The following is a 23,419-nucleotide window of genomic DNA, read 5'->3' as shown; positions in this document are numbered from 1 at the left end:
GCTGGCCCATCTGCCTCCCTCCCTGTTTCATCTCCTTGCAGTGCCTGGTCAATGCACAGTCCTTACGCTGTTCGCTCACACCAGGGTGGGAGGAATGAGAACATGATGAGCAGAAGAGACAGGGGACAGCATGGAGATGAGCTTGGGAAAGAGACTTCAAAAGTCACACAGCAGGCTCCAGCTCTGAATGTCCTCGCAACGGGCACCCCTGCAGTGACTTAAGGATCTAGAGCTGCCTCAGTCTTATGTCTAACCATTCTTAAGACTTTGTTTTGCAAAACAACCAGGTAGGTGAGCAGAGAGGCTTCTGCTTTAAAGCTGGTGTGAGGAACAGCCAGCCTACTGTTCATGGCTTAAATTACAGATTTGCCACAGGACACCAGTACAAATGATAAGGCTGCAGCCCCTGGCTTAACCTTTGTCAAAGAATTCCTAATCTTCTCCAAGATCAGACTTTTGTTCTCGGTAACTGCCAGCCCAACACACCACCTAGACGGCAGGGGGCCAGGCCCACAAACACAAATTAATTACATCAGCTGTAATTCACACCTCTGGATGCTTTTGAAGCTACTCCTTAAGTGCTTTTGCATAAGACAGCTGAGGGAAAAAAACCCAACTAGTAGTGTATCACACTGAAATACAGATTTCTGTTGTGGAAAGAACACTACACACATTAAACTCTGATATCCCAACTGGTGAAATTCAAGCAGATGCAGATCACTTCAGTGCTAGTCTGTGTCTATCAGCTTGCACAATGCACCTGGATGCTTCTATGGTCTGCAACAGCAGCAATAAAATGGACATACAGCAAGCTCAGCTCATCATTTCATTAATCAAAGCCCCAGAATTCAGTCACTTTCCCCAACAAGGGCACAGAGAGAGTAACTTCACAGCTGCTGCAGATAGACACTCATCATTCAGCCGCACCAAAAGGAAGCTGAAATGTCACTGAGGATGCTGTTCCATGAGGGCTAGAAAATCCCACATCTTAATGCAAATTGTAATGTTCCCCTCTTCACAGCCCAGCAAGCGGTGGCCTCCAAACACCACCACTGTGCAAACAACACACCAGAAGTGCTTCAGCTACAGTAAACTCTGCAATATGACCTTGAAGCGAGCAACGTGCCCACGTGTCTCTGAGAGCAAGCTCAGCAGCAGGCCTGTGGGCAGGACAAGGCCAGGTAACTGTGCAGCTGTTCCCACTGCTCAGCACCCCGCAGGGAACACATGAAAGGTTTAATCAATCCCATGATGGTGCTGCATAGCATTCAAGGCTGAAGGACAAACTCATTTTCCTATAATTTACTGGAAAGAAATTGCAGAGCAGCTCGATTTGCTCAGTGAAAGACAATTCCCCATCACACAGGGTGAGGGCTGCAGCAAGGAGACTTGGCCATGCTTTAGCAGTCAGCACTGATGGAGCCATACAGATCCCAACCCTAACCCATGCCAAGACAACATCCGAAGGGAAAACTCCATGCTGCAGTCCTCTCCCTGCTTCCTTCCTGCTCCTCCAACCTGGGGACTGCAGATGAAGAAAACCACCAGAAGCTTAATGATGGATGGGCAACCCCTTCACACGTATCAGATGATCACTACCCGGAGGCTGATGAGGGAGATAGTGGCCATAAGCTCATCCTGCTGGAATGGCACGTCAGAAATGCCGGTGGCTTTCTGCTTCCCAGTGAGCAGAGCGGCAGGATGAGGTGGGGAAGACAAGTTTTAGCCATTTTTGCTGGTTTAGCATTCCTACAGCGACCACACACTGCACAAGAACAACTTCCAAGCCAATTAGAAAATTTAAAAAACCCCAACACTAAGGACTAATTGCTTAAGATAAAAACACCACTTATCTCCCAAGTGATTTCCCCTGACCCTTTGGTGCACAGCAGCTCTCCTCTGAATGAAAATGTGAGCTATTTACCCAGGGTGGGATGCTCATAAGGGCTGCTCGCGTGTCAAGGCAAGGTCAGTAAGGATGGAGGATTCTGTATTTTAATTCTTTTTTAGGCCAGCAGCTACAGATTGGAAAACCCAGCAAGCAAGCTTACAGGCCCTCACATTACCCTCCTGGTCTGCATGAGAAGCAAGAAACTGGAAGTCAAACACAGGCTGATAACAAATGTTCCAAGTTAAATGTGTTAATCAATTAGGTAATTGGAGTGAAAATGCTGCTCAGTGCCCCTGAAGAGGCTAGGAGAGGCTAGTGGGGGAGATGTGTTAAAGCTGCAGAGAGATGCACAGCTGTCCTCCGCCGAACGCTGAGCTTACATGGTGGTGAAGCATTAATGTCAGAAAATAGAATAATTTCTTGAATTCAGGATTGTTAGGATCAAGCAAAGAAATGCAGCTCCCAGCCCATCTTCAGAGGCATCTCCTAGGCCTTCACCACGAATGAGAGCTTCTCCTCAGGGTTTGTTCCCCCAAAATACACAGTTTGCATCCTGGAGCAATAGTCCAGTGGCGCCTGGGGTCCACCTCCCCCAGACCTTCCAAAAGCAAGCTGCTTTCTATTGATGGGTTTCTCTGGGGTGACAAAGCCCTCCACGTATGTAGGGATCCTGCAACCCCAAGCCCAGGCAAGGACAGTGACCACATCTCTGTGCAGACCCTGCCTGTGGACCATCACAGCTAGAACAACACAAGGCCACACTCTTTCTTTGCATAGCCTGGAAAGAATCTCAGCAATTTCAACGACAGCTATCTCCCTGCCTGCCATCTCCTGTGGATTTTCAGCATGGCTCCTTGACACCGCGAATGCCAGCTCCATACCCCTCATGAGCGAGTTATTTCAAACATTTTCAGCCTGTGTAGTGTGCCGAGGTAGAGTTGGGCGTGAAGAAAGCATTCGTTGACTTAACTCTGTTTTACTCAGCAAGTGGAACAAATTTCATCACCCCCTACAAGTCCATTCTGTTTTCTATTTATACCGCAGCCATTTGGTGCTGGACTCGGGAGCAGCAGGAACAGGTGATGTAATGCACTGTACAAACAGCATTCTGTTCATACAGTGGGAAAATAAAGTGCATTCTCTTGGGTTCTTTGATCACGCTTAAAACAATCAGATTAGAAGTCACAGATAACCCAATACATGCTGCAGATGAAAGGACTCTGGAGAAATAAATCACCCAAAGTTAGATATTAAGCAAGATTTCTCTCTCAACAATCAACTTATCTGCAGAGAGCGGAGGAATGACCATGTGGTTTCAAAATCCTGCCAGGCATTTTATTTATTTTTATAATACCATAAAGCTACTCCACCCACTTTTTCAGAATGAATGTTGCATTACACAACACATCAAAGAGACTTTATGGCCTAAATTAAGCAATAAAATAGTTGAGATTGTGCATTATGCTTAAAATTGGCCTACTCCTGGTGCCTGGTGAGATGGGAGGTGAGCACCACATGTTTAGAGCACCTGAAGAAAGCTCGGGGCAGCATGGCCTGAGGTATCAAAGTGTGTGGCACTTGCATTTAATAGACCAAAGTGAAGTTCAAGGCCTCTGGTGCCCGTTGTAACCCTCTCTGGCTCAGGGGATGGTATCAACCTAAGACATGGCACAGGATATTGGTGCTGGCATGAAGAGCTGGTGCATTAATAGGATATGGTCCTTTATGCCCATGACCTTTAAAGTCTGGTTTATAGGTAAAGGTCTGTTGGAAGCTGTGGGCTTCATGGATGTGGTTCCCCACCTTTGACAACAAGCCATGCCTCAGGAAAAGGGGATGGGAAAACCCAAGGGAAAGCCATTAATAGGTCTGCAGCATAACCACACTTCCTACCATCTGGCCATCTTCTCCTGCCTCTCCTACCTTGATCAAAATTACACAAACTACAGAATGAATTAAAGCCCCTCTTAAAATGTTTTCTGCCTCATATGCATTTTTAATTGAAAAATTAGCAGGAGATGAGATACGTACGAGTGGTGTGTCGGTGCCAAGTGCTTATTTTCTAGCTCTGGCTTACATCCTTAAACTGAAAGGTGAGAAATGGAGGATATCAAGAGAGAAGAAAGTTGGCAGGTCCATTGCTTCAGAGCAGGCACTAGGCAGTGTTTCCACTGAAGCAGCTTGGGAGGCATGAAGGAAAGTCAACTTGCAACACCCCATGAGCTGGCGGGTCCCACACCCCCCGGTGCGTGTGTGTCCTTCCCTTCCTGCTCTCAAAACAGGGCTTTTTAAAGAAAGATTTAATTAATTTAGGCCCTATCATGATTTCTGTGGCCTGACTCATAGCGTTTGATCTCCCAAGGCTGGCGAGAGGTGTTTGAGCCTGCCCTCAGAGCCCCTGGCGCTCCAGCCAAGCACCAACAATGACTAGACAGACTTTAGCGCCACTCCTTCCATCTATCAATAGAGTCACTGTTGGGCGAGCTGACTCACCGCTTTCCCTGAGAACTGTTCGGCACCGGTTTGCCATCAAAAGAGCAAAAATAAAACAAAACAATTCTATGTTTGTGGAGAATGAGTTTAGAAAGAAGAGGGGTTTTATTTTAAGGTTTTGTTTTTAGGAGGTTCCTCCAAACGAAACTTGTACTGCTGCTTTTGGGCAGCAGAACTGGCCAGGAGCTCCTGAAGAACACTCAGTGGCTCTTGATTCTAAGTCATGCTCTAAAGGCACAGTGAGGAGGATATTTAAACCTACATACTGAATGTAAAGGAAACACATGTACTCAAACATCTGAAAACCCCAGCTGTAAGATCAGACCTATTCATAAGCCAGCCTGCCTTGCAAAAGGATCTCCCAGGGCTGCAGTGGGCAACGAGAGAGCTTTTAGTTCTCCCTTTATGGCTCTCCACCCCCCTACACAGAATGTAAAACCCCAGACGGGCAGCACCAATTCCTGTTGCTTCTCCACTGTTCCTCAGAGCTGCGCTTGGGCCCAGCACAGCCAAGCCCAGGTGGAGATGAAGGAGGGGTGAACATACCCAACCAGACACTCCTATTGCTGCTGTAAAACGTAAGAACAGAACTTCAACAAAGAATTTCCTAGTAATGGCCAAGTTCAATTAAGTATTAATGTTTCACCAAGGACAGATGCAGTTTGGGAAGATGATGACAATGAAAGCTTCAGCACCAGTGAGCATGACACAAACCCAAGGGGGCACAACTTTACAGACAGAACTTGACCATGCAACATAAACCCCAAGTCACCCCAGAATCCCAAACCCACACTTCCACATGTGCCTTGCCGTCACAGTTGGATCAAGGGCAGCTGAGCAGCAGCAAATGGGACACAAGGACCAACTCGCTGTGCAGACATGCCAGACTAGGATAAAACATGCTTTTAGTCTGCAACAGATCCAAGTTCAGTATAGTCCTATTCTGTCTGCTCTACATCCAGGTACCATCACACACCAATGAGAACTGGGGTTCTCTGCATCTCTCAGTTTTCCTCAGCCTGCTAAGCTTTAATTAAGTGACTTCTCTACATGGATATCAGAAAGCTCTACTACATCTTCTGAGTAACTGCATTTAAGCAATTAATTCCAATTCAGCCTGTTCCTCCTGAAACTTCATGCAGTATGTCAGAATGAAGAGATGCCACTACCTTGCTAAGAAGACACCAGCTGTCTGAAGTGTGTTTTAGGAAAGGACAAGCCAGACTTTTACACACCATCACATAAAGATGGTGTTTAAGATTTCCATGTTCTTTAAAGACCTCCAGGACTTCACAGGAGAGACCAGTCCCAGTATGAACAAGTCACCTAATGCAATTACAAGTCATGGTAGAGTTCCCAAACTTATCTCAATCAGACACTCTTGATTTCCTGTTTGCAGCATTGACAAATAAAAAGCTCTATATTACAGGTAATTATACTTCACAGAGGACAACAATTAAGAAATAGCCAATTACATTTTACAAGCTCAGGATAATCAAAAGCTTCCTCAAATATCTAGAGTTGCAATAAGCAGTTAGAAATGGCAACTCCCAACAAATTGCAGGTAATTTAGAGCAATTTACACAGATGACATATTTCCCTATCTGTGTTCAAAACCTTCAAACCCAGTTCTCAAAAGAACTGCAGGAGTTCCTGGAACATATCACTGCTGATTTCTAAAAATAGTGCGTTGTCCATTCCCACCTTTCTGGCCTCTGAGGTGAGATGCAGGACCTCTGGTCTCCATGCTGCAAAGAGAAGTACACCACTAGAACAGATTTGAGATCAGGTATCTAAAAACCTGGAGGATCATAACGTGCATACCAAGCCTAAACAACAATAAAAAACCCATTCCTTCTATTGCTGTTGTTTGAAAAACATGCTCAATTTTATTACTGCATAATTTGATTTAAGCCTTACAGTTTTTAAAGGAACAGTCACTTGCTTTATTTGTAAGCCAGTGGGGAAGCTCCCACACAGTAAATGCATGAGAACCAGGATCAAACAGCAAATTAAAAGTCATTAAATCTCAAGAGGAAAGGAAACGTACCTCATTTTTAAAGCTTCACCCTTCAGACATGAGATTTAAAAACACCTCTAGAAGAACAGGGGAGGAGAGACAGGCAAGGATACAATCTGCTGCATATGGCTGCTACAGTAAAGCAGTTTCATCCCTCTCTTTCAATGCCTATTTTTTGGGAAAAGAAATGCTTTTCCTTGCTCATGTGGCTTTGGTTGCTGGAACTGCACTTTCACCTCAGTGCAGGCTCTCATATTGTATTTCATGATTATTTGTGGGTATGGCCGCCTCCTTGCCACCAGTCCAGCTGTTAGCGCCATTACTTCACTACACGAGCGTATGAGTTTCTGCAGGGCTCACTGTTGCATAAAAGCTGATTAAGGCCTTCAGACATACATGTGATAGAGGAGGATCTGCCTGGCAGCTAATTAAGGACTAAAATCACAGAGGTGTTGGTTGGAAGGAACCTCTGAAGGAGCAGAGTAGCCCAACCTCTGGCTTGATGCAGGACTACTGTCAATACTAGAAGTGGCCATGGTTGATGTACTTGCATGAGTATTTTAAGAAATCTGGTGAGAGAGGTAAAATCACAATCAGCTATGGCGAGATACTGGAACAGCCTTTTCTTTTCTCATATTGTGGGGACCACAGGAAGAACAAGGGGGAAGGATTAACCCAAGCAAAGCCAACAGGATGCTTAAAAGAGCCTGGGACAAGCTTTAACAAACTTTACTCCAAGAACTGACGCACGCCTGTTTTGTCTGTATGGGAAGCTGGAGATAGGAAGATTAGTAAAGCAGTAATAAGGCACTCCTCCAGGACTCGGAGGGCACTCTGACCTCAAACAGCTTCTGACAGCTCGCAGTCAGCAGGTCCCCAGCCAACACAGGGTCATAACATCTACCCTCTTCTCTATTCTACCTCCTCAAGCCTGGATTGCTGCAGGTAGCAGACTGCAGGCTATACTTCCCCACTACCATCCCCTCTGTCCCTCCTATGGCTCTGCTGCTCTGATGCTCCCCATCTCCACACTCACTCCAACACCTGAGAAGGATTTCCGATCCCTGAGGTCCCCACCACTGCTTTGTTTCCAAATTCATGCTCAAAATATGGCAACATAGAGGGAACTGATGCACTGAGCACTAAGATAATAAAGGTGAAATTCATCAGCCTAGCATAAATGGCTGCAGCATCAGCTGGGGAGGGGGACTTGGTGCAAAGGGTCCCCTGTATGAAAGAGAGAGCTTGTGAAAACCTTTTTAAGGCCTGAAGGCGCTGACTGTGTAACACAGAGTTTAGATCTGCAACACTAACAGGTGACCCTAAAGAGGAGGAAAGATTTCTTTTCAAACTCCATCTCCACCATAAGTGCACTGGTAACAGTATGGTTAGATAGAGACCCCTCTACCATACTCCAGACTGTTTCACTTGTCCTCTGTGCCAAAGGCAGAGTAACTCGATGTTGCAAATCCTGTTCACACTCAGCATCACTCAGAACAGAATATAATCCTGTTTGGCAAACCTGCCTGTTTCACTAAGTTGCTAACTAACACGAAACAGATAATTTCAAATGCTTGCTCTTACAGTTCCAATTTTGCCTACCTGGAATATCAGTGTGTGCACATTTGATTTAAAAATTAAAAGTATTTTAAAATTAAAATGTTACAGGAAGTATGTTTTTCTTCCCTGCTAATTGCCTTCTGTGGCTTGGCATCACCTCTGTGGACAATAGGTGTTCCTGCCACTACTGTCCCATCTGGAACGAGAGGGTTGGCTACAGTCCCATCCTCTTTCTTCAGCTCAGGCTTCCAGGATGACTTCCAAAGCTGGGAAGTGAGAGGATTATGCTGCTCTGTACCACCTGAGGCAATACACTACACCCAAGTCCACAGCCCAAGATGGGCTACTTGGGAGGGTTTCTGACATTGCCCGTGCCAAGCCACAGGTGGCAATTAACAAAGAAAAAGGGTTGCTTGTAGCTTGACTGCTGGCAGTGTGGTTAGTGGCTCCAGACAGAAGAACCTACATGAGGTGAGAAAGAGAGCAATCCATGTAGAGCTGACTCAGGGCGTCATCATCAGGGATCAAAACCCAGATGACCTTGCTGAGTCCAAGCAACTACTGCCTGTCAAGGGTGTCCTGCCACTGGGGAGGCAAATCCAGACAGCTGTAGGATGCATTTATCCTTCTGAGCATGTGGAAGAACTGCGGACAGGCACCAGAGGAATGCAAGCCCAGCATCTTCACTATAAAATCAGTGATAGTGGAGCTACAGCTCAAACAAGCCACGTGCTCCAGGCTGAGAGTGCCCAAGTCAAGTGCAATTTGCAAGGGACACTTGGGTTTCAAGGAGAGAAGCTCCAGCACTGCATCAAGCAAGAAAAACTGATCAACAAGAGGCCAGCTGGCTTTTCTGCCAAGACTGCTGCAGGATCAGAAAAGCCTCCTTGAACTCTTGACTAAAGCTGCAGGCAGCAGGGTGCAGCAGGAGAGGGGCTAGAACGAGCACTGGACTTTCTGCCTTCCTCAGATCTGCTCATCTCTTGAGGCAAACAGCATGATGAAGCAGTGGAGCTTGACTGGTGACCTGTCCCAGGGATTGAGGACATGCTGCTAAAGTCTGGGTCAGAGACGCAACTCCAGATGTCGGTTTCAGATCCTTCCCCTCCTCTCCCTGCTTCAGCAGGTGCCTGCCTGTGCCTCTCACTGGAGGAAAAAGCGCTCTGAGCCTGATGAAACTGGGAGGTGTTGGTTGTTGCAGTGACACCCACTGCGGTGCCAGCTGCCCTCCCGGCCATGTGGGCAAGTGCCCTGCCCCGCGCGGATGCTTATCTGGGCTGGTGTGTCAGGCAGAGTGCTGTGTTAGCATAAAAACAACAACCACCCCGACAATTCTCAGCCAGTTCAGTGTAGCACATTTCCAACTTCTTGGCAATCACAAAGAGAGCAGTATGTGAACAGTGCCCCTCTCTCAGGGCAGACCACCTTCTCCTGAGCACTGCAGGGCTCAAAATGAAAATCACGAGTTTTGCCCAGCTGGGCAGAAAGCAGCAGCACCTGCAATGACATACAACAAGGAAAAGCACCATACGTTCCACAGCCTGAAAATCAGACATGGCCAGCCTGCTGCATCCAAAAGGGACTACCCAAAGGAACTTCCCCCATTTCTTCCCCAGACCACTACAATCCATACAACACATACTGCTAGAGCGACTTAAAAAGAGGAGAGCAGATACAGCCCCCAGCTTGGCTGTTATGCTGTGGGCACACAAAGCTGCTCCCCAGCCATCTCTGCACCGATCCCAGGACCCTGGCTACCCTAGTGTCAGCTGCTGCTATGACTGACTGCACCTCCCCAGCGAAAACTCTGGAGATGGAAAGGCCCACAGAGACAAAGGTGTGCTGGGTTTACCTTTGAAGGGATTTAGATCTGGGGCACTCACCACTGACAAGCTGCTGAGACAGGCATTTACTCAGGTGCATAAACATCACAGACGGCAAACGCCAGCCTTGCAAGAATTCTCTTCCAAAGCTTAAGAATAAATTCAACATGTTTTTAAATAATTATGGATGAATCATGCAAAAAACTTTCTACATTTTATCTTCAGTTGCTGACACTGATTGTGCAGCTGTTTTGTTTCTAATACAGTTATATATTCCCACCTACTTGCACTCTTACTGTGTAGCAGAGAACCTCAGTTAGCAGAAAACCGGAATCATAGGCTGACATTTCCTTTTGGCCTTTGGAAGTGACAGAACAGTTAACACAAAACTTAATTTATTTGAGGTAGGAGGGGGAAAGAGAGGCCACAAGTTAATTTCCCTTAGAAGCCCAATGGTCCCCACCCAGAAACCTGCAAACAAAAGATTACTGCCTTTTAAACTGGTAGGTTAGGTCTGAGACCAGAGGGAAGGTTTGTCAACCATGACAAGCCACGGCTTGTTTAACAGTCAACTGGAGGGTTGAAAAGTCTAATAAAACCAAAGGGCCTTCCATAACAAAGCTGCTGCCACTTAAGAAGAACATTCACACCCATTCAGTGGGTTTTTTTCAAACATGCAAAGGTATTTGGAGCCTCTAAAGCGAGCAAAGACACACCAAATCCCAGCAGCTAGAAGAAATTAAGGGAGCTGTAAGGAACACTGGGAACACCAAGTAACTAACCACAGGAAGAGATAACAAAAATGCTGCATGATCTCCCATCACTTGGATGCCTTTCTAATAGACACTTCAGACTGACCACAATTTGTTGTGCAAGAATCACTGGGTGAAGCTGAGTGACCTGTTATCTCCAGGACTACCAAAGGAAAATTTTTCCCATACCCATTTGGAAAGCTTCCTCTCTTCAGAAGGAGGAAGGTTTATGGATCAGTGTTAGCAGGTTCCACCAGCCTCTTCTGGGGAAGACCCAAAACCACCGCTCGGGGACAGCGGGATGCTCTGCTCTAATGCCTCCATTTGGGCTAATTTCCCCAGCCAGCAGCACTCAAATCACCCTTGGGTCACAAAATCCACTGCACATATCCAGAGGGGAAAACTGTGGTGCTGTTTTACAATGTGACAAATCCTACGCTGCAGTGACACATCCACACATCCTTCACTGCCTGTTTCCATCTCATTTCAAGCTCATCTATTTTCGGTAACATTGGTCCATCCTGAAGAGGGTCAAGTGAGCCTTGTCAAAGTAGCTTTTCCCAAGAGAGGAAAACAAAGTTTCCCTGAATGGACACATGTTCACAGACACATTAAACATAAATACTTCCACACAGAAGAAGGCAGCTTCTACTGTTTCTTTTCATGGTAGACACATGGACCAAGCTACAAAGGACTTGGGCTGATGGTCTTCATCCAGCACCAGCAGATCAGCAGAAGACACATGCTGCACACACCTGAGGCTGCCCACGTACCCAACAGCTTTCTGCTGTGGCTTTGCTCAAGAAGGAACATTTTTCATTTCCTAAGAAATAAATGTTATGACAGTCACATGGACTGAATTAAAAGTACAAAGACAGGCCTCTTAGCCAAAGACCCCAACTTTTTATTAAAAAAACAAAAAATACATGCCCCATGGAAATCCAATCTGGGTAGGGCCATGAGGAGAGCAAGAAGGTTCCAAGGTCATGTTTTACAATCTTTTGAAGCAGGAATGAAGCCGATGTCCAAAGCAGACATTTTGCACTGCAGTCTGTACAGAGCTTCCCTTTCTTCTGCATGCTGCAAATTTACAGTGCAAGAACTTGCTGTCTTTGCTCAGGCACTCTTATTTATACACAATAAAGCCCTTGTGCAGAAGATCAAGGCCGCATTTCATTGATTTGACACGATGGTTAACCTGTGAACTTTGCCCCTGCTAATAGAATAATTTCTATTTGTTGATTCCTCTTTTGGGATCCTCGAGGGTAACAGTCGCTTCATCCCAGCTCTCATTTAAATGTCTGGTGCTAAATGGTTTTATAGCTCCTACTTCCACAGAGCAGAGCCAGGACAAAATTACTCAAACTCAGTAGCTACAGCTGCATACAGAGTCCCACGCTCTCTCCTATCACTCAGCTCTCATTAGTACTTTGCTTGTGAAAGCTTGGTGAGGTCCTCAGCTACCAAATGATACATCCCGTGTGAATATATGCACTGGCTGGAGGTCCCAAAGCAACCACCAGGACCAGGTTGGCAGCACTGGCAGAACAAGGAGTCCCCTCTTCTGGATAAATCTCACCCAGTCTGAAATGGTGATTGCCAGCCAAGAAAATGGCCAAAATTTATGACTGAAAAGGGTAAATCTGACACTAAGGGCATGCTTTTCCAGCAGAGTTAACCCGTCCTAAACATGGACCACCGGAAAAAAAAGCGATCTATTAGTTACTTAGATCAGCTAAAGATTAGCTAAAGACCTTCTAAATGCTGGTACTTTAAGGACAGGTTGTATCTTGGGAGACACAGGATTAAAAAATTCCAGGTTTTACCACAGAAGTGCACTCTGGAGTCTTCAAAGGTAAAATCCAATTTCCTTTTGGGTTTTATAGAATTTGGATAATCTGACTTAAAACTGCAACTGTTCTACTTAAATTCATCACTGCCTTACAACAGTGAAGAATCCAGACCAGGGCTGTGAGTAACGACAGTTTTGCTTTTATATGCAAGCGTAACCTGCTACAATTCAATTTCTGAGTGTGACTTCAGGCAAAGCATATGTCATATGCTCTGGCATATGACAAAAGGGAATGAGAAGATGCATGTCTCCAGAACAGTCAGACCTTTCCTGAAGTGCACGGAGCTGGGTATTCAGGATTGCACCAGTGAATGGACAGCTCTGGCCCCGACAAGCAGGGATTGGCACTGCAGACTCCAGAGCAGCTCACACCTGAGCCACATGCATACTGCAGAGGTAGGAAAAAATGAGCCTTTAAATAAACAAGTCACCCCCAAAACAGCTGACCTCTGTGGGATGGTGTATTTCCAAAAGTAGCATCTTTGTAGAGTCTGAAGTTGCACTTAAAAGTGAAACAGGCAGTTTCCTCAGAGGGAAATGCTGATTGCTGGCATTAGGATGGTGTTGGACTCAGTTTACATCCAATTTGCTCAAAAGTGTAGCTTTCCTCCAGTATGATTCCACTTCCAAATCACCTCCACAAACTTACCAGCAGAGAGAGGACATCCCATCGCCATGAAAGAGGTTGATAACAAGGCACCGAGGACAACCATCCCAAGGACACACGGGGATGGCACAATAGCGGCTGCTCCACGGTGCCCAGCAAGCCCAGGCAGAGCAGACTCCTGCTCTTAACCAAGTGTCAAATCTTTTCAGAAAGATGCTCAGAATTATATTCACCAGCAATTTGACTTTTTAATCATTTCAATTACTGTGACTAAAACCCTTCAATCTGAACAAAACCAGGGAAAAATAACCCCTCTCCTTCTGAAACAGCCTGCCTAGCTTAACAGACCGTACCAAATCGTGAAGGTTTTTGCTTTTGTGGTCTTCACATATTTCGTTTAATGCAGATAATTAACCTCAGTTTCTAATTTCAAATCCTCCACATAAGGAAGTGAAGCGATTGAATACATTCACTGACAAGATGGAAAATTAAAATATTACTACAGCTTCTGCATGCGGCTCAAAAGAAAGGGCCTTGCAAAAGATCTTTCTTCTTTTATTTGACTGATTAACTGTAATTTGCTTAATGGATTTAAGGATGAGCCTAATAATCCAATGATATTTCCAGGAACTGATTTAGGATATCAGCACCTCCATTCTGAGGGATTTTTTAAACACAGTGATTTTCTGCACTACACATGCAGCCACTTCTGAAACCAGATTTTCCCATTAATTCAAATAGGATAGGTTTATTTTAAATGCATGGTGACTGCATTGACTGGCCTTGCACTGAGCAGCCATAGCGCTGTAGCTTCTTGGAGTACCTTCTGAAGCTCCAAAGCTAGGGATGACCCGCAGCTGTGGTGCACTCCAGCAGCCAGTGACCCAACCCAGCGAGCATGAAGGACTTCTTGCATGGTTTGTGAAGGCGGGGAAAGAAATCAGCAGCTCTACCCTAACATGAAGCTAGCATGTGTTTCCCCAGCACCCCTCACCTTTCTCAGTCCCTTTTCCACCAAGCAAGCCCAGTGTAACAGGATTTCACAGTCTGTCTCAGTAAATCCAGGATCTAACAGATTATTATTACAGGAAAACATCCAAGAGGCAGTCATTTTTAAAACATCCAGTGGTAACTAATTATTCGAGGGATTAGTCTGTTATAGCAAGAACAAAGAAAGCCTTAAAACATAAAGCCAAGTTAAATGGCAGATCAAAACCAAGGTGTACCCACCCTGTGGCCGACCTCCTGGGTGCACCTCTCAGTATCCTGGGATCTATTTAGAACCCAAACCATTCCAACTTCCAACCTGGTCCTCAAAATACAGCACTTCATTATTTGTGCTATCTTTGTATCCTATCAAAATAGGACTATAGCCAAACCAGCCATGAAGCCCTCCAAAGATGGTGACTTGGTTCTTGGACTACATTGTGCCCCTCAGGAAGATTTGTTTCCTGGTGTGTCCAACCAGAATCTCCTCAGCACCAAAAACGAGGAGATACAACCCCCTCTTTCATGCTTTTAAGAGAAAAGATTCTGTAACCCAAATAGAACCCAATCACAACACAATAAAGTAGCTGTTTGCTGGAGGAGGGGAGAAAACGCTATTCATTTATCAAACAAGAGTGCTCAAAAGCTTAACTACCTGTCTTTAAAAGGAAGCCAAAGCATTGATCCATAACCAAACAACAAATAGAGCACCATTTCACCTTGATCTGTGTAGAGGCAAAGCTATGGGCACAAAAGCTGTTCTTCAAATAAAATCCATTTTAAAACTTGGCAACCACTGGTATAAATACTTTACACTGTTAATATAAGCATTTGCATGCAGAAGTTTCATCAGCTTAACAATGTATTGAAAAAAGCTGGCGTAACTTCTGTGCAAAAACACCATCAGTCTTTGCCTTATATATCTTACAGTACTCTGGTCACTAAATTACCACATAGTGCTGTTAGCATCAGACCCCAGCTCCCCATTAGATTAACTTCTCTCAAGAACAATGTAGAACCAAACCTATTCTTCCATAACTTATTTTCTTTAAAATTGGAAATAGCTGCTGCTCTGTACAGACCTCAAGTCATGTAACAATTGCAAGTAATGTTATGGGTTCAGCAATTTTAATTCAAGTTAACTTTCTTTCCACCATTACATATGGGTATAATATTCAGTAGCTGCTTTTTTCCAGCAAACAAGCTCTCATGAAGCTCCAGCAGCCTAACTCCAAGATGCACATGCTGTCTCTCCAGTTAAAAGAAGCATCAGTAAGACAGTAACATATGTCTAAACTTTCTAAGCACAGACTTCTCCTGCACCAGCGCTTTTGATTTTGCATTCCCAGTCTTCCACCCGTTCGGTACAATTAACACCTCTTCCTTCACCACACAGTCTTGAGTCAGAAGTGTGCAATTTAATATTTAATTACAAGCAAAGCACCAAACCTTGCAATTACGTCTGCCAGTTAAATTTCACCTTCCTGACGCAGGCCCAGCTTTTGACCGCTGGACCATTTATGCTGCCTAAGCAGCAGAGAGATCCTACATCTTCCCTGAACTAGCCTACACCGTTCCTCTCCATGTTACAGTTCATCATTGCATCGCCTCAGACCAGGGGTTGTCACGTCCCTCCAAAGCTCCTTCAGCTTTTCCTCCCTTGCTTTTCCCTGTTATGAAGGATTGCTGGTTGTATGTTGTGGGGAGAGCTGCCCTCACACATGTCCAGAGAGGTTGCCAATAGGTGGGCACAAGCACAAGGACCCTCCTGATGATTTCTGCCGGCTCTGGTGGAGAATCACATTGCCCATCTTTTTGCTGGAACCACCAACACTTGTGAAATGCCATGAGCTTAGTCAGCTCAGCACTGTGGAAATTCAAGCCTGAATCATGTAGTCAGCTCCCTTCTAAAAAAACCCAACAAAAAGCAAATCATGTGTATATCAAAACCCCAGCTGAGAAATTTCTCCATCCATGCTTAGCTCCATCGCAACACTCATCAATACACAACAGCTGGAGACTTCACCCACGACTGCATGTCCTCCCATCATTCAGGTTTTCTTTTCAGCATGTTGTGTGCTTCATGACTCTGGTCAAACCTCAAAACTAACCCAAATCTCCCAGTTAAATTGGCTTTCAGAAGAGATGAAGACACAGCTGCTCGCAGGTAACATCATATGCTTTTCTCATATCTCACCAGGGAAGAAAGCAAAGGCAACAGCTGTGAGCACTACTCTCCAATGCTTTGGGAGCTGGAGAAGAGCCTGTTTCAGCTCAGAGCTAAAGAGACTGCAGAAGAAACCCACTCTGACTAAAGACATGACTTTAAGACCTTTCACCACCAACACCAAATTTCCAACTTTTTAAGATATGTGTGTTTTCCTGGAGCACCTGAAAACCAGGCTGCAAGGTGATTCTCAGGCACAGGTTTAATTCCTGCTCTTGGGATCTGAGGAATGCCATCCTGGTGCATCAGAAGAAGGTTAATGAACAATTTAGCCTCTCTCACAACCACGTTAGTGTCACTTTCGGAAACTGCGAGTTAATGCCCAAGATCTTCGGGGGTTACCCCCTTTGAAGTTTACTGATCCATAACCAACGTCCAATTAATTTGCAGGAGCCTCACTATAATGACTATTGGCCTTTTCCTAAGCATACAAAACCACAGTGGGTAATGGCAATGCTTGTGATTCCAGGATATTCTCAAACACACATGCGCACTTGCACACCTTCAAATATCAGTGCTAATAATGAGCTGTCTTCTGCTGTTTGAGGAATTTTCATGTTTGCTCCCCCGAAAGCAGAGCTACCACATCAAGATTTATGAACTTTCTGATGCAAAAAAAATTGGAGCTGATTCAAGATGCTCATTTGCTACCAGACAAATACTTCTGTTGCATTTGCTCTGATTCCTCTTTATTTAGTGTTTCCATGGAAGCCAAGGAATAGAAGTTCAATCTTGGGAAGATTACACAGGCCCTCAGATATAATGTAAAACAGCTTATTTCAACATTCCCTCAAGAACAGAAATGAGAAATTCTTCCACACATATGCAAAAAAGAAAAGATTTGTGGAGACTTTCAAACTAAATTGGGACCCAGCCTTTCAAGTGCTGCACGCAGCTATGGCCTCTTGCTGCAAGCAGATCCACCAGCTTCCAGCACAGTTCCACAGGTGAGGAAGTAAATGAGCAAAAATGTCTGCAGGATAAAGATGCTACAGCTTAAAAAACCAGCTTATTCAAGACAGCTATTGCTATACAATGTCCGGGAAGTAAGTTAATTCAACCACAAAATCTTGCACAAAGAGGAACAATCACCTCATAAATTAGTATCTCAGCAGATGCAGTTCAGCAGCATCTTCCATGGCAATGCTCTGAAGGCTGACTCCTGTTCTGGTGAGAATGGCAAACACTTCTGTGCCTCCCTACCCCACAGGTCAATGGAGTGTCAGTAGCCACAATGACAGGCTGTTGGACACTACAAATTAATAGCTATGCATTTTTAATGACCTCCATCCTCCAGGTAAAGATTTGTTTCATGTTGTTGCAATCTGGTATGAAAATGCTCAAGACTGTGGAACTCTACTCCAAAACGCTTCTACTCCACAGCACATTTCTTAAATCATTTTAAAATCTGGCACTGATGCATTCAGATAATGGGTAAAGTGCATTTTTGTCTGAAGCTGCAGCTGAGAAGCGCAGCGCTGCATGCACTGCATGCAGGTTTTTGCTACCTGGTCTAGTAAGGAAACAACACAGCTGAACCTCAAATGAGTTATTTTCAATCTTAAAGCCATTATCGCTTAAATAAAGGTACCTAAAAGATAGATTTTTCTAATCCTTCACTTATGGTGAGTACCCAAGTGCTCAGTGAAAACACACTTCAAGAAACATTCAAGGTTTTTATTAACTCCACGGGAAAGTCCCAAGACACTGGGATATTTTTTTCCTGACTCCTGATTAAAACAGCAGGAGTCCGCATGAATTCCCCCTTCCCCCCGACAAGATCTTCACATGCAACATCCCCTCCTCAAAATCTGTAAGGAAAAAGAATCAAACCAAAAACATTTCGCCAGCTGAAAGGCGCCGAGACCTTGTGTGGGGCGGGATGTGTTTCCAGCTGCCAGCCTAAAGGGACGGCCGAGGGAGATTAAACACAGAAATGCTTTTCATAAAGCAGGCGGCTTTGAAGAGGACAGTTCAGCTACTTCATTTCGTAATCTTCACAAAGCGTCAGATTTTAGCCTAAGCAGGTCTTAAAACAAGGAGATTTTATTTAAAAAAAAAAAAAAAAAAAAAGGAAAAAAAAAGAAGTAGGAATGTGTTCTGGCGGGGTTCTGTTGATTCAGCAAGGGTTAGACACACACACACTTATTGATCCCAGAGAGCTCCCTGCTAAGTTAATTGTCTGGAATTTTAACTGAGCTCTCAGCAAGTTGCAAAATCCATGTTGGCTGGAGTGGGTGGGGGACCCAGAAAAAAAAAAAAAAAACAAGCTTCAAAACTGTGCAACTCCTCCAGTTAAAAAAAAACCAGCAATTACTTTGATGAAGGGAAAAACTGCAGGAGGGAATGGTTTTAACTGGATCTGGTGATTCTGACTTTGACACTGCTACAGTTCAGTGCCAGGAATCTCCTGTGCAAAGCCATCTCCCATTGTCAGGGTGCACTGTGAACCCCATTTCACTCATATAAACATTACCGAGGGGAGGGTATCTGCTGCAAGCTTCCTGCAGCTTTGAGTGGTGGCTCATAATAATTTCCTGGTGCATTTACACAGAAAAGTTCTACCACAAGCTTACTTGCCTTCATTACAGTAACTGAACACTGGCCTTCTGCTGGTGCGGGCTATAGCCAACCTAAAACTGTGGCTTGCTCAACTGCCTGTGCATGCACAAGGACTGCCCATAGTTCTGCCCTGCCCACCAAGCCTACCGGCCTCCACCCCACATCCAGTAGCAGTTTTTCCAGATAAGGAATGTGCTACAAGGATGATTTGGGGCAATCAGACAGGAACAGCCAAAGACTACTTTCAATCAAAGCTTTGCATTCCATCAAAGCATCCGCAAAACGCCATCCTGTACCAATACAGATGCTCCCCATCACACAAAGTCCTCCAAAGCTCCCATCACCCAGGTGCCTACAGTGGTTCCAAGATGCCTGGAGGCACCTGCAGAAGGGACACTGTCCCGGCGCTCACCTACCTGAACTCCCTCCCCTCGCTGTAGCGCCGGGCCGAGGTGGCACGCTGCGTGGCCGTCTCCAGGAGCAGCTTTTGCGTGAGCCTGCTGGAAGGCACCGAGTCCCTGCTGGCCTCTGTCTCGGCCTCTTGGTCACACTTCCACTCCTCATCCTCGTTCAGAGTTGGCAGATAACCAGGTAGCCCTTTACCTGTCCCAGACCCTGAGCTCGGATCGCTGTAAATTTTTGGACTTTCCCCACCTGTCCTTGTGTATTCCAAATAAATATCAGACTTAAGGAACAAAGGGTAGGTATTGTCTTCTATCATGCACTGAATCTCCGTTTGGGCCTGGTCAAACATGTCAGGGTCAATCTGCAATTTGACAACGCAGTCTTTGATGAAGCTTTTTGTGGCTGGTTTGATCTGCCGGGACACAATGCCGTTGTTGTCGAGGATGTATTTTTTGTAAATGGCTTTTGCCAGCTTGAGTCTTTTTTCCTCATTAGACGTGCATGGCTCCAGCTTCCTGAAGCCGCTGCAGGCAAACCAGAAGTCCAGCAGATCCGCGCAGTCCTCCTGTTTCAGGAAAGTCCTGAAGAGATTGATACCGTCTTGATCATCCAGCAAGGAATGCAGTGACTCGGCCCACTTCAGGTAGGGTGGAGTTGGTGAAGCACTCCCCTCGGGCTCATACCCCAAATCCAAATCGGAGCGCCTTGGTGTTGCCGTGGACGTCTCATTTCTAACCACATCACCTTTACTGGAGTAGAAACCATGGCTAACTGGCCTTGGATCAGTGGACACAAGTTCCCCCTCCTCACCAGGAACCGGTGGCCTTGGAGCATCTTCAGTGAAGCTTCCTCCGAGGTCCAAGGGAAAGCCTTTCCCCTGGATATTCATTTTTCTGGTCCTTGCTTGTGCAGGAACAGTGCGGGATGAGCTCAAATCTCAAATCAACAGTATTTGTAGCTCCGAGGGGAACAAACTTGTACTGCTGAAAGAGATGAGAAAAAAAATAAGTATCACTGTAAATATACACCCTAAGATTACAAACCACTAATTTTGCTTTGTACTACTGCATTAACACCTCTTTTTCAACAGAATCAATGGAAAGGCCCTCGGTGACTCCAGGCAGAACCAGGCTCAAACCAGGCACACTCTAAAGATAACAGTCACAGAATAACCCAAAACTTTACATTCAGCATTTGGCATCATTGATACAGCTGGTGCTACACTAAAACAGCAGCTAATTTCCCCACACCAGTGGTTTTACAGGATCCAGGTACCAGGCAGTGCCACAGGACACATACCATCTCCTGCACCACCATTAACTTCCCTGCACAGCCTGCCTGGACAGCACATGTACGAGGTCACCGTGAGGCAGCATGTTTTTATCTGGTTAAGTTTCTTATCCCCAAACAGGATTTTAAGGCTTGTGAAAAATACTTTCAAAGAACATGCAGTTAGTCCTGAAAGCAAGACTGCACCTTAATCAAACACAGGTGGCTTTCGTATGCTCAAGTGACATACCGGCGCCACATTCCTCACAAATCTCTGCGTTTCAGAGTACGCTGCATTGCCTCGGCTAGTTCTAGGGGAATCCAGATGCATCGCTGACCCCAATATTTTGGGCATCTGGACTGCATTCTTGCTTCAGATGGGCATGTTAGCACAGGAACTCAGCTCTGGCACTGGTTTTCTCAAAGGCAGGCCATTGAGAAAAGGTTTGTTTATGCTAACAACACTGCATGCTGCAAGCCTGGGAAAATTTCAGGTCATCAAAGGAAGATGAGAAGACCACCTCATGAAGGAAATCCGATCAAGTACAGCGTTTTTAAAGAAGAGCAACGAGTCAATATGGAGAATGGAAGGTGTGGGGAAGGCAGAGAAGGGCAATTCTTGTGTTGCTGCTTTTGCTGCTTGACATGGTAAGTTCAGCATTTAAAGGCAGCAGCAAAAGTCTTGTTTTACAGAACAGCATCAGCCTGGAAGCCCTGAGCACTGCAGATCACCAGCTGCCTGTGCAATCCTTGCACTGAATTAACTCAACCGCACATGAAAACATACTAGGAAAAGACACATTTTAGCTCGGCCTTCCTCTCAAAGCTCACCTCACCCCAACAAACACGTCTTTGGGATGCTCTGCCATTTTCCCCTCGTTCCCTATCCCCGGCTGAACCAAGAATCACCACCTATGCGGTGCCTGCTCTTACACCTGCACACTGCAAAAGAACCCCAGCAAGACCAGGAGCGGCTAAGGAGCACAGCCAGGCCCCCAGTGCTGACTTGTGCTGAGCATCGCTTGAGCCAGGCTGCCCTCACACACGGTAAGAGCCACCCCGAGCACGCAGCCACTGCCCTGGCACCGCAGAACGGGGCCGCTTTTCGCACCGTGCTGCGGTTTTCGGTCGTTTTCATCCCGGTTACGGATGCGAGCACTGGTCTAGCATCACCTCACTGGTGAAAGTCCCCAGCCACCCTTGCCTGGGCGCTGGAAAGCCCCCGGGGCAGCCGCCCCACAGCCATGCCCGGCATTGTTGCGGCGAGGCGGCGCTCGCTCCTCGCCCCGGCCCGGGGGGGAGCCCCGCGGGGTGCCCGCCGAGAGCGGCCGAGCGCCGACCGGAGCCGGCGAGGTGGAGCGGGGGGCCCCCGGCTGCTCTCTGCCCTCGGGGGGACCCGCATCACGGCCCCTGCCAGCGGAGGCCGGGCCCCCGCAGCCCCAAGCCGCCCCGCGGGACGCACCGGGCCGGGGCACGGCTCCGCGGGCAGCCCCAGCGCTGACAGGACGAGGCGCGGGGTCCCCCGCCGCCCCCTGGGCAACTTCGGGGGAGGCGCCGCAAGCGGGCCCCGCTGCCACCGCTGCCCCGGACCCGCTCACCCTCCGCGGCGTGCCCCGGCCCGTGGCCGCCGGCAGGCGCCCGTCCCCCCCGCGCCCAGGGCGGCCTAGCGCCGGCTCGGCGGCGCCCGGCGCGGCCCCGCGCCTCCCGCCTGGCGGCGGCCTCCGGCGCGGCCTCGGCGCAGGGCCTGGGCTCGGGGCCGCCTCCCCGCTCACTCACTCACCCGCACGGAGCAACGGCGGCGGCGGCGCTGGGCCCGGCCCATGCGGCTCAACAGCGGCGGCCCGGGACAGCGGGCGGCGGCGGGGCTGCGGCGGCACAAAGCGGGCGGCCCGGGACGCCCATGGCCGCGGCCGCTGGCTTGTGGCGGCGACAGCGAGAGAGCAGCAGCGAGCCCCGCACCGCTCCGCTCCGCCTGCGCCGCTGCCTCCCAGCGCCGGGGAGAGCGGCTCAGCCGCGCCCCCCGCGCCCCCGGCCGGTACTGCGGGACCGGCAGCCCGCGCCGACAGCCGGCCGCGGGGGCGGAGAGGGCCGGGCCCGGCCCGGGAGAGGCGGAGCTGAAGCACCCGCGAGGAGGCGGTGGCGGGCGCGTGGGCAGCGGGGCTGAGGCTGTGGCACCCCGCACTCGCTGCTGGGCCAGAGGGAGGAGCACGGAGGTACCCGCTCGAGAAGGCCTCGAGCCCCGAGCGCATGGCCAAGGGTGCGGGCACGGCGCAGGTGGCCCCAGTTGAGCCCCATCGAGGGTAGGCCTCGCTTAACGGCTAAGCGGCTCCAGGGTCCCCAGGGCTTCCTCGCTCTGGCCAGGCGGAGCCCGCAGAGCTCCCCCTAGCATTCTGGGCAGGGTCGGCCCAGGGGGAGGTCGCGCTCTGGAGACCTCCAAGGCCTGGAGGATCCGGCTCGGGTTGGTGGGTAAAGGTAGCAGCTCTGAAAACCATCACCAGCTTCCACTGCTCCGTCCCGGATCGAGCGGCATGTCTGAGCTCTGCCCAGGAGCGACCGCGCATCAGTGAGCCCAGTGTTGGAGGAGCACGGTGGCTGGGCCACCAGCGGCTCTTGCTTCTGCCAACAACGAGAGCTGGGTTAGAAACCAACGTGTGAGTCCTGGTGCTCTGAGCAGGGCAATGCTGCAGCGGGGAGAAGTAAGGGGACTCGCCAAGAGGTGGCACTGTATGGATTGAAATGGGTCCAACAACATGGAGACTCCAGAGGAAGGTGGTGGGGAGCGCTTCTTACAGGGACATGGTAGGTCATGGGGAGCTTCTGCCCAGACAGGGTACCCCAGCACTGGGACGGCAGTGCTGTCCTGGGGTGATGGGGACATTGAAGGAAGAAGGTGTGGATTACCAGGTGCAGAGGTTGAACAAGAGTGGTGTGATGGGGAAATGCAAAGCCTGTCTCTTCCCTGGAAAGCGAG

General features: G+C 47.7%; 1 protein-coding gene across 3 annotated transcripts in view; it reads right to left on the bottom strand.

The window, feature by feature from the left end:
- AXIN1 (axin 1) overlaps positions 1–22,386 on the bottom strand; it is a 73,256-nt gene extending 50,870 nt beyond the window's left edge. The window contains exons 1-2 of one of the 3 annotated variants that reach the window (XM_061473345.1): positions 22,229–22,386; positions 19,191–20,162 (exon numbers count right to left, since the gene is read on the bottom strand). In XM_061473345.1, coding sequence (XP_061329329.1) covers positions 19,191–20,068 — 878 coding nt within the window. In that variant the 5' untranslated portion in view covers positions 20,069–20,162; positions 22,229–22,386. The remainder of the gene's footprint in view (positions 1–19,190; positions 20,163–22,228) is intronic. The other 2 variants (XM_061473343.1, XM_061473344.1) reach the window with 2 other exon arrangements.
- Between the last annotated feature and the right edge of the window lie 1,033 nt (positions 22,387–23,419).

The sequence above is a fragment of the Pezoporus flaviventris genome, unplaced genomic scaffold (genome assembly GCF_033815535.1).
Source record: "Pezoporus flaviventris isolate CSIRO_AGI_PZ_B2104156 unplaced genomic scaffold, CSIRO_AGI_Pfla_v1 ptg000078l, whole genome shotgun sequence".
In the NCBI taxonomy this organism is placed as follows: domain Eukaryota; kingdom Metazoa; phylum Chordata; class Aves; order Psittaciformes; family Psittacidae; genus Pezoporus; species Pezoporus flaviventris.
This window is presented reverse-complemented; position numbering and strand designations above follow the sequence as displayed.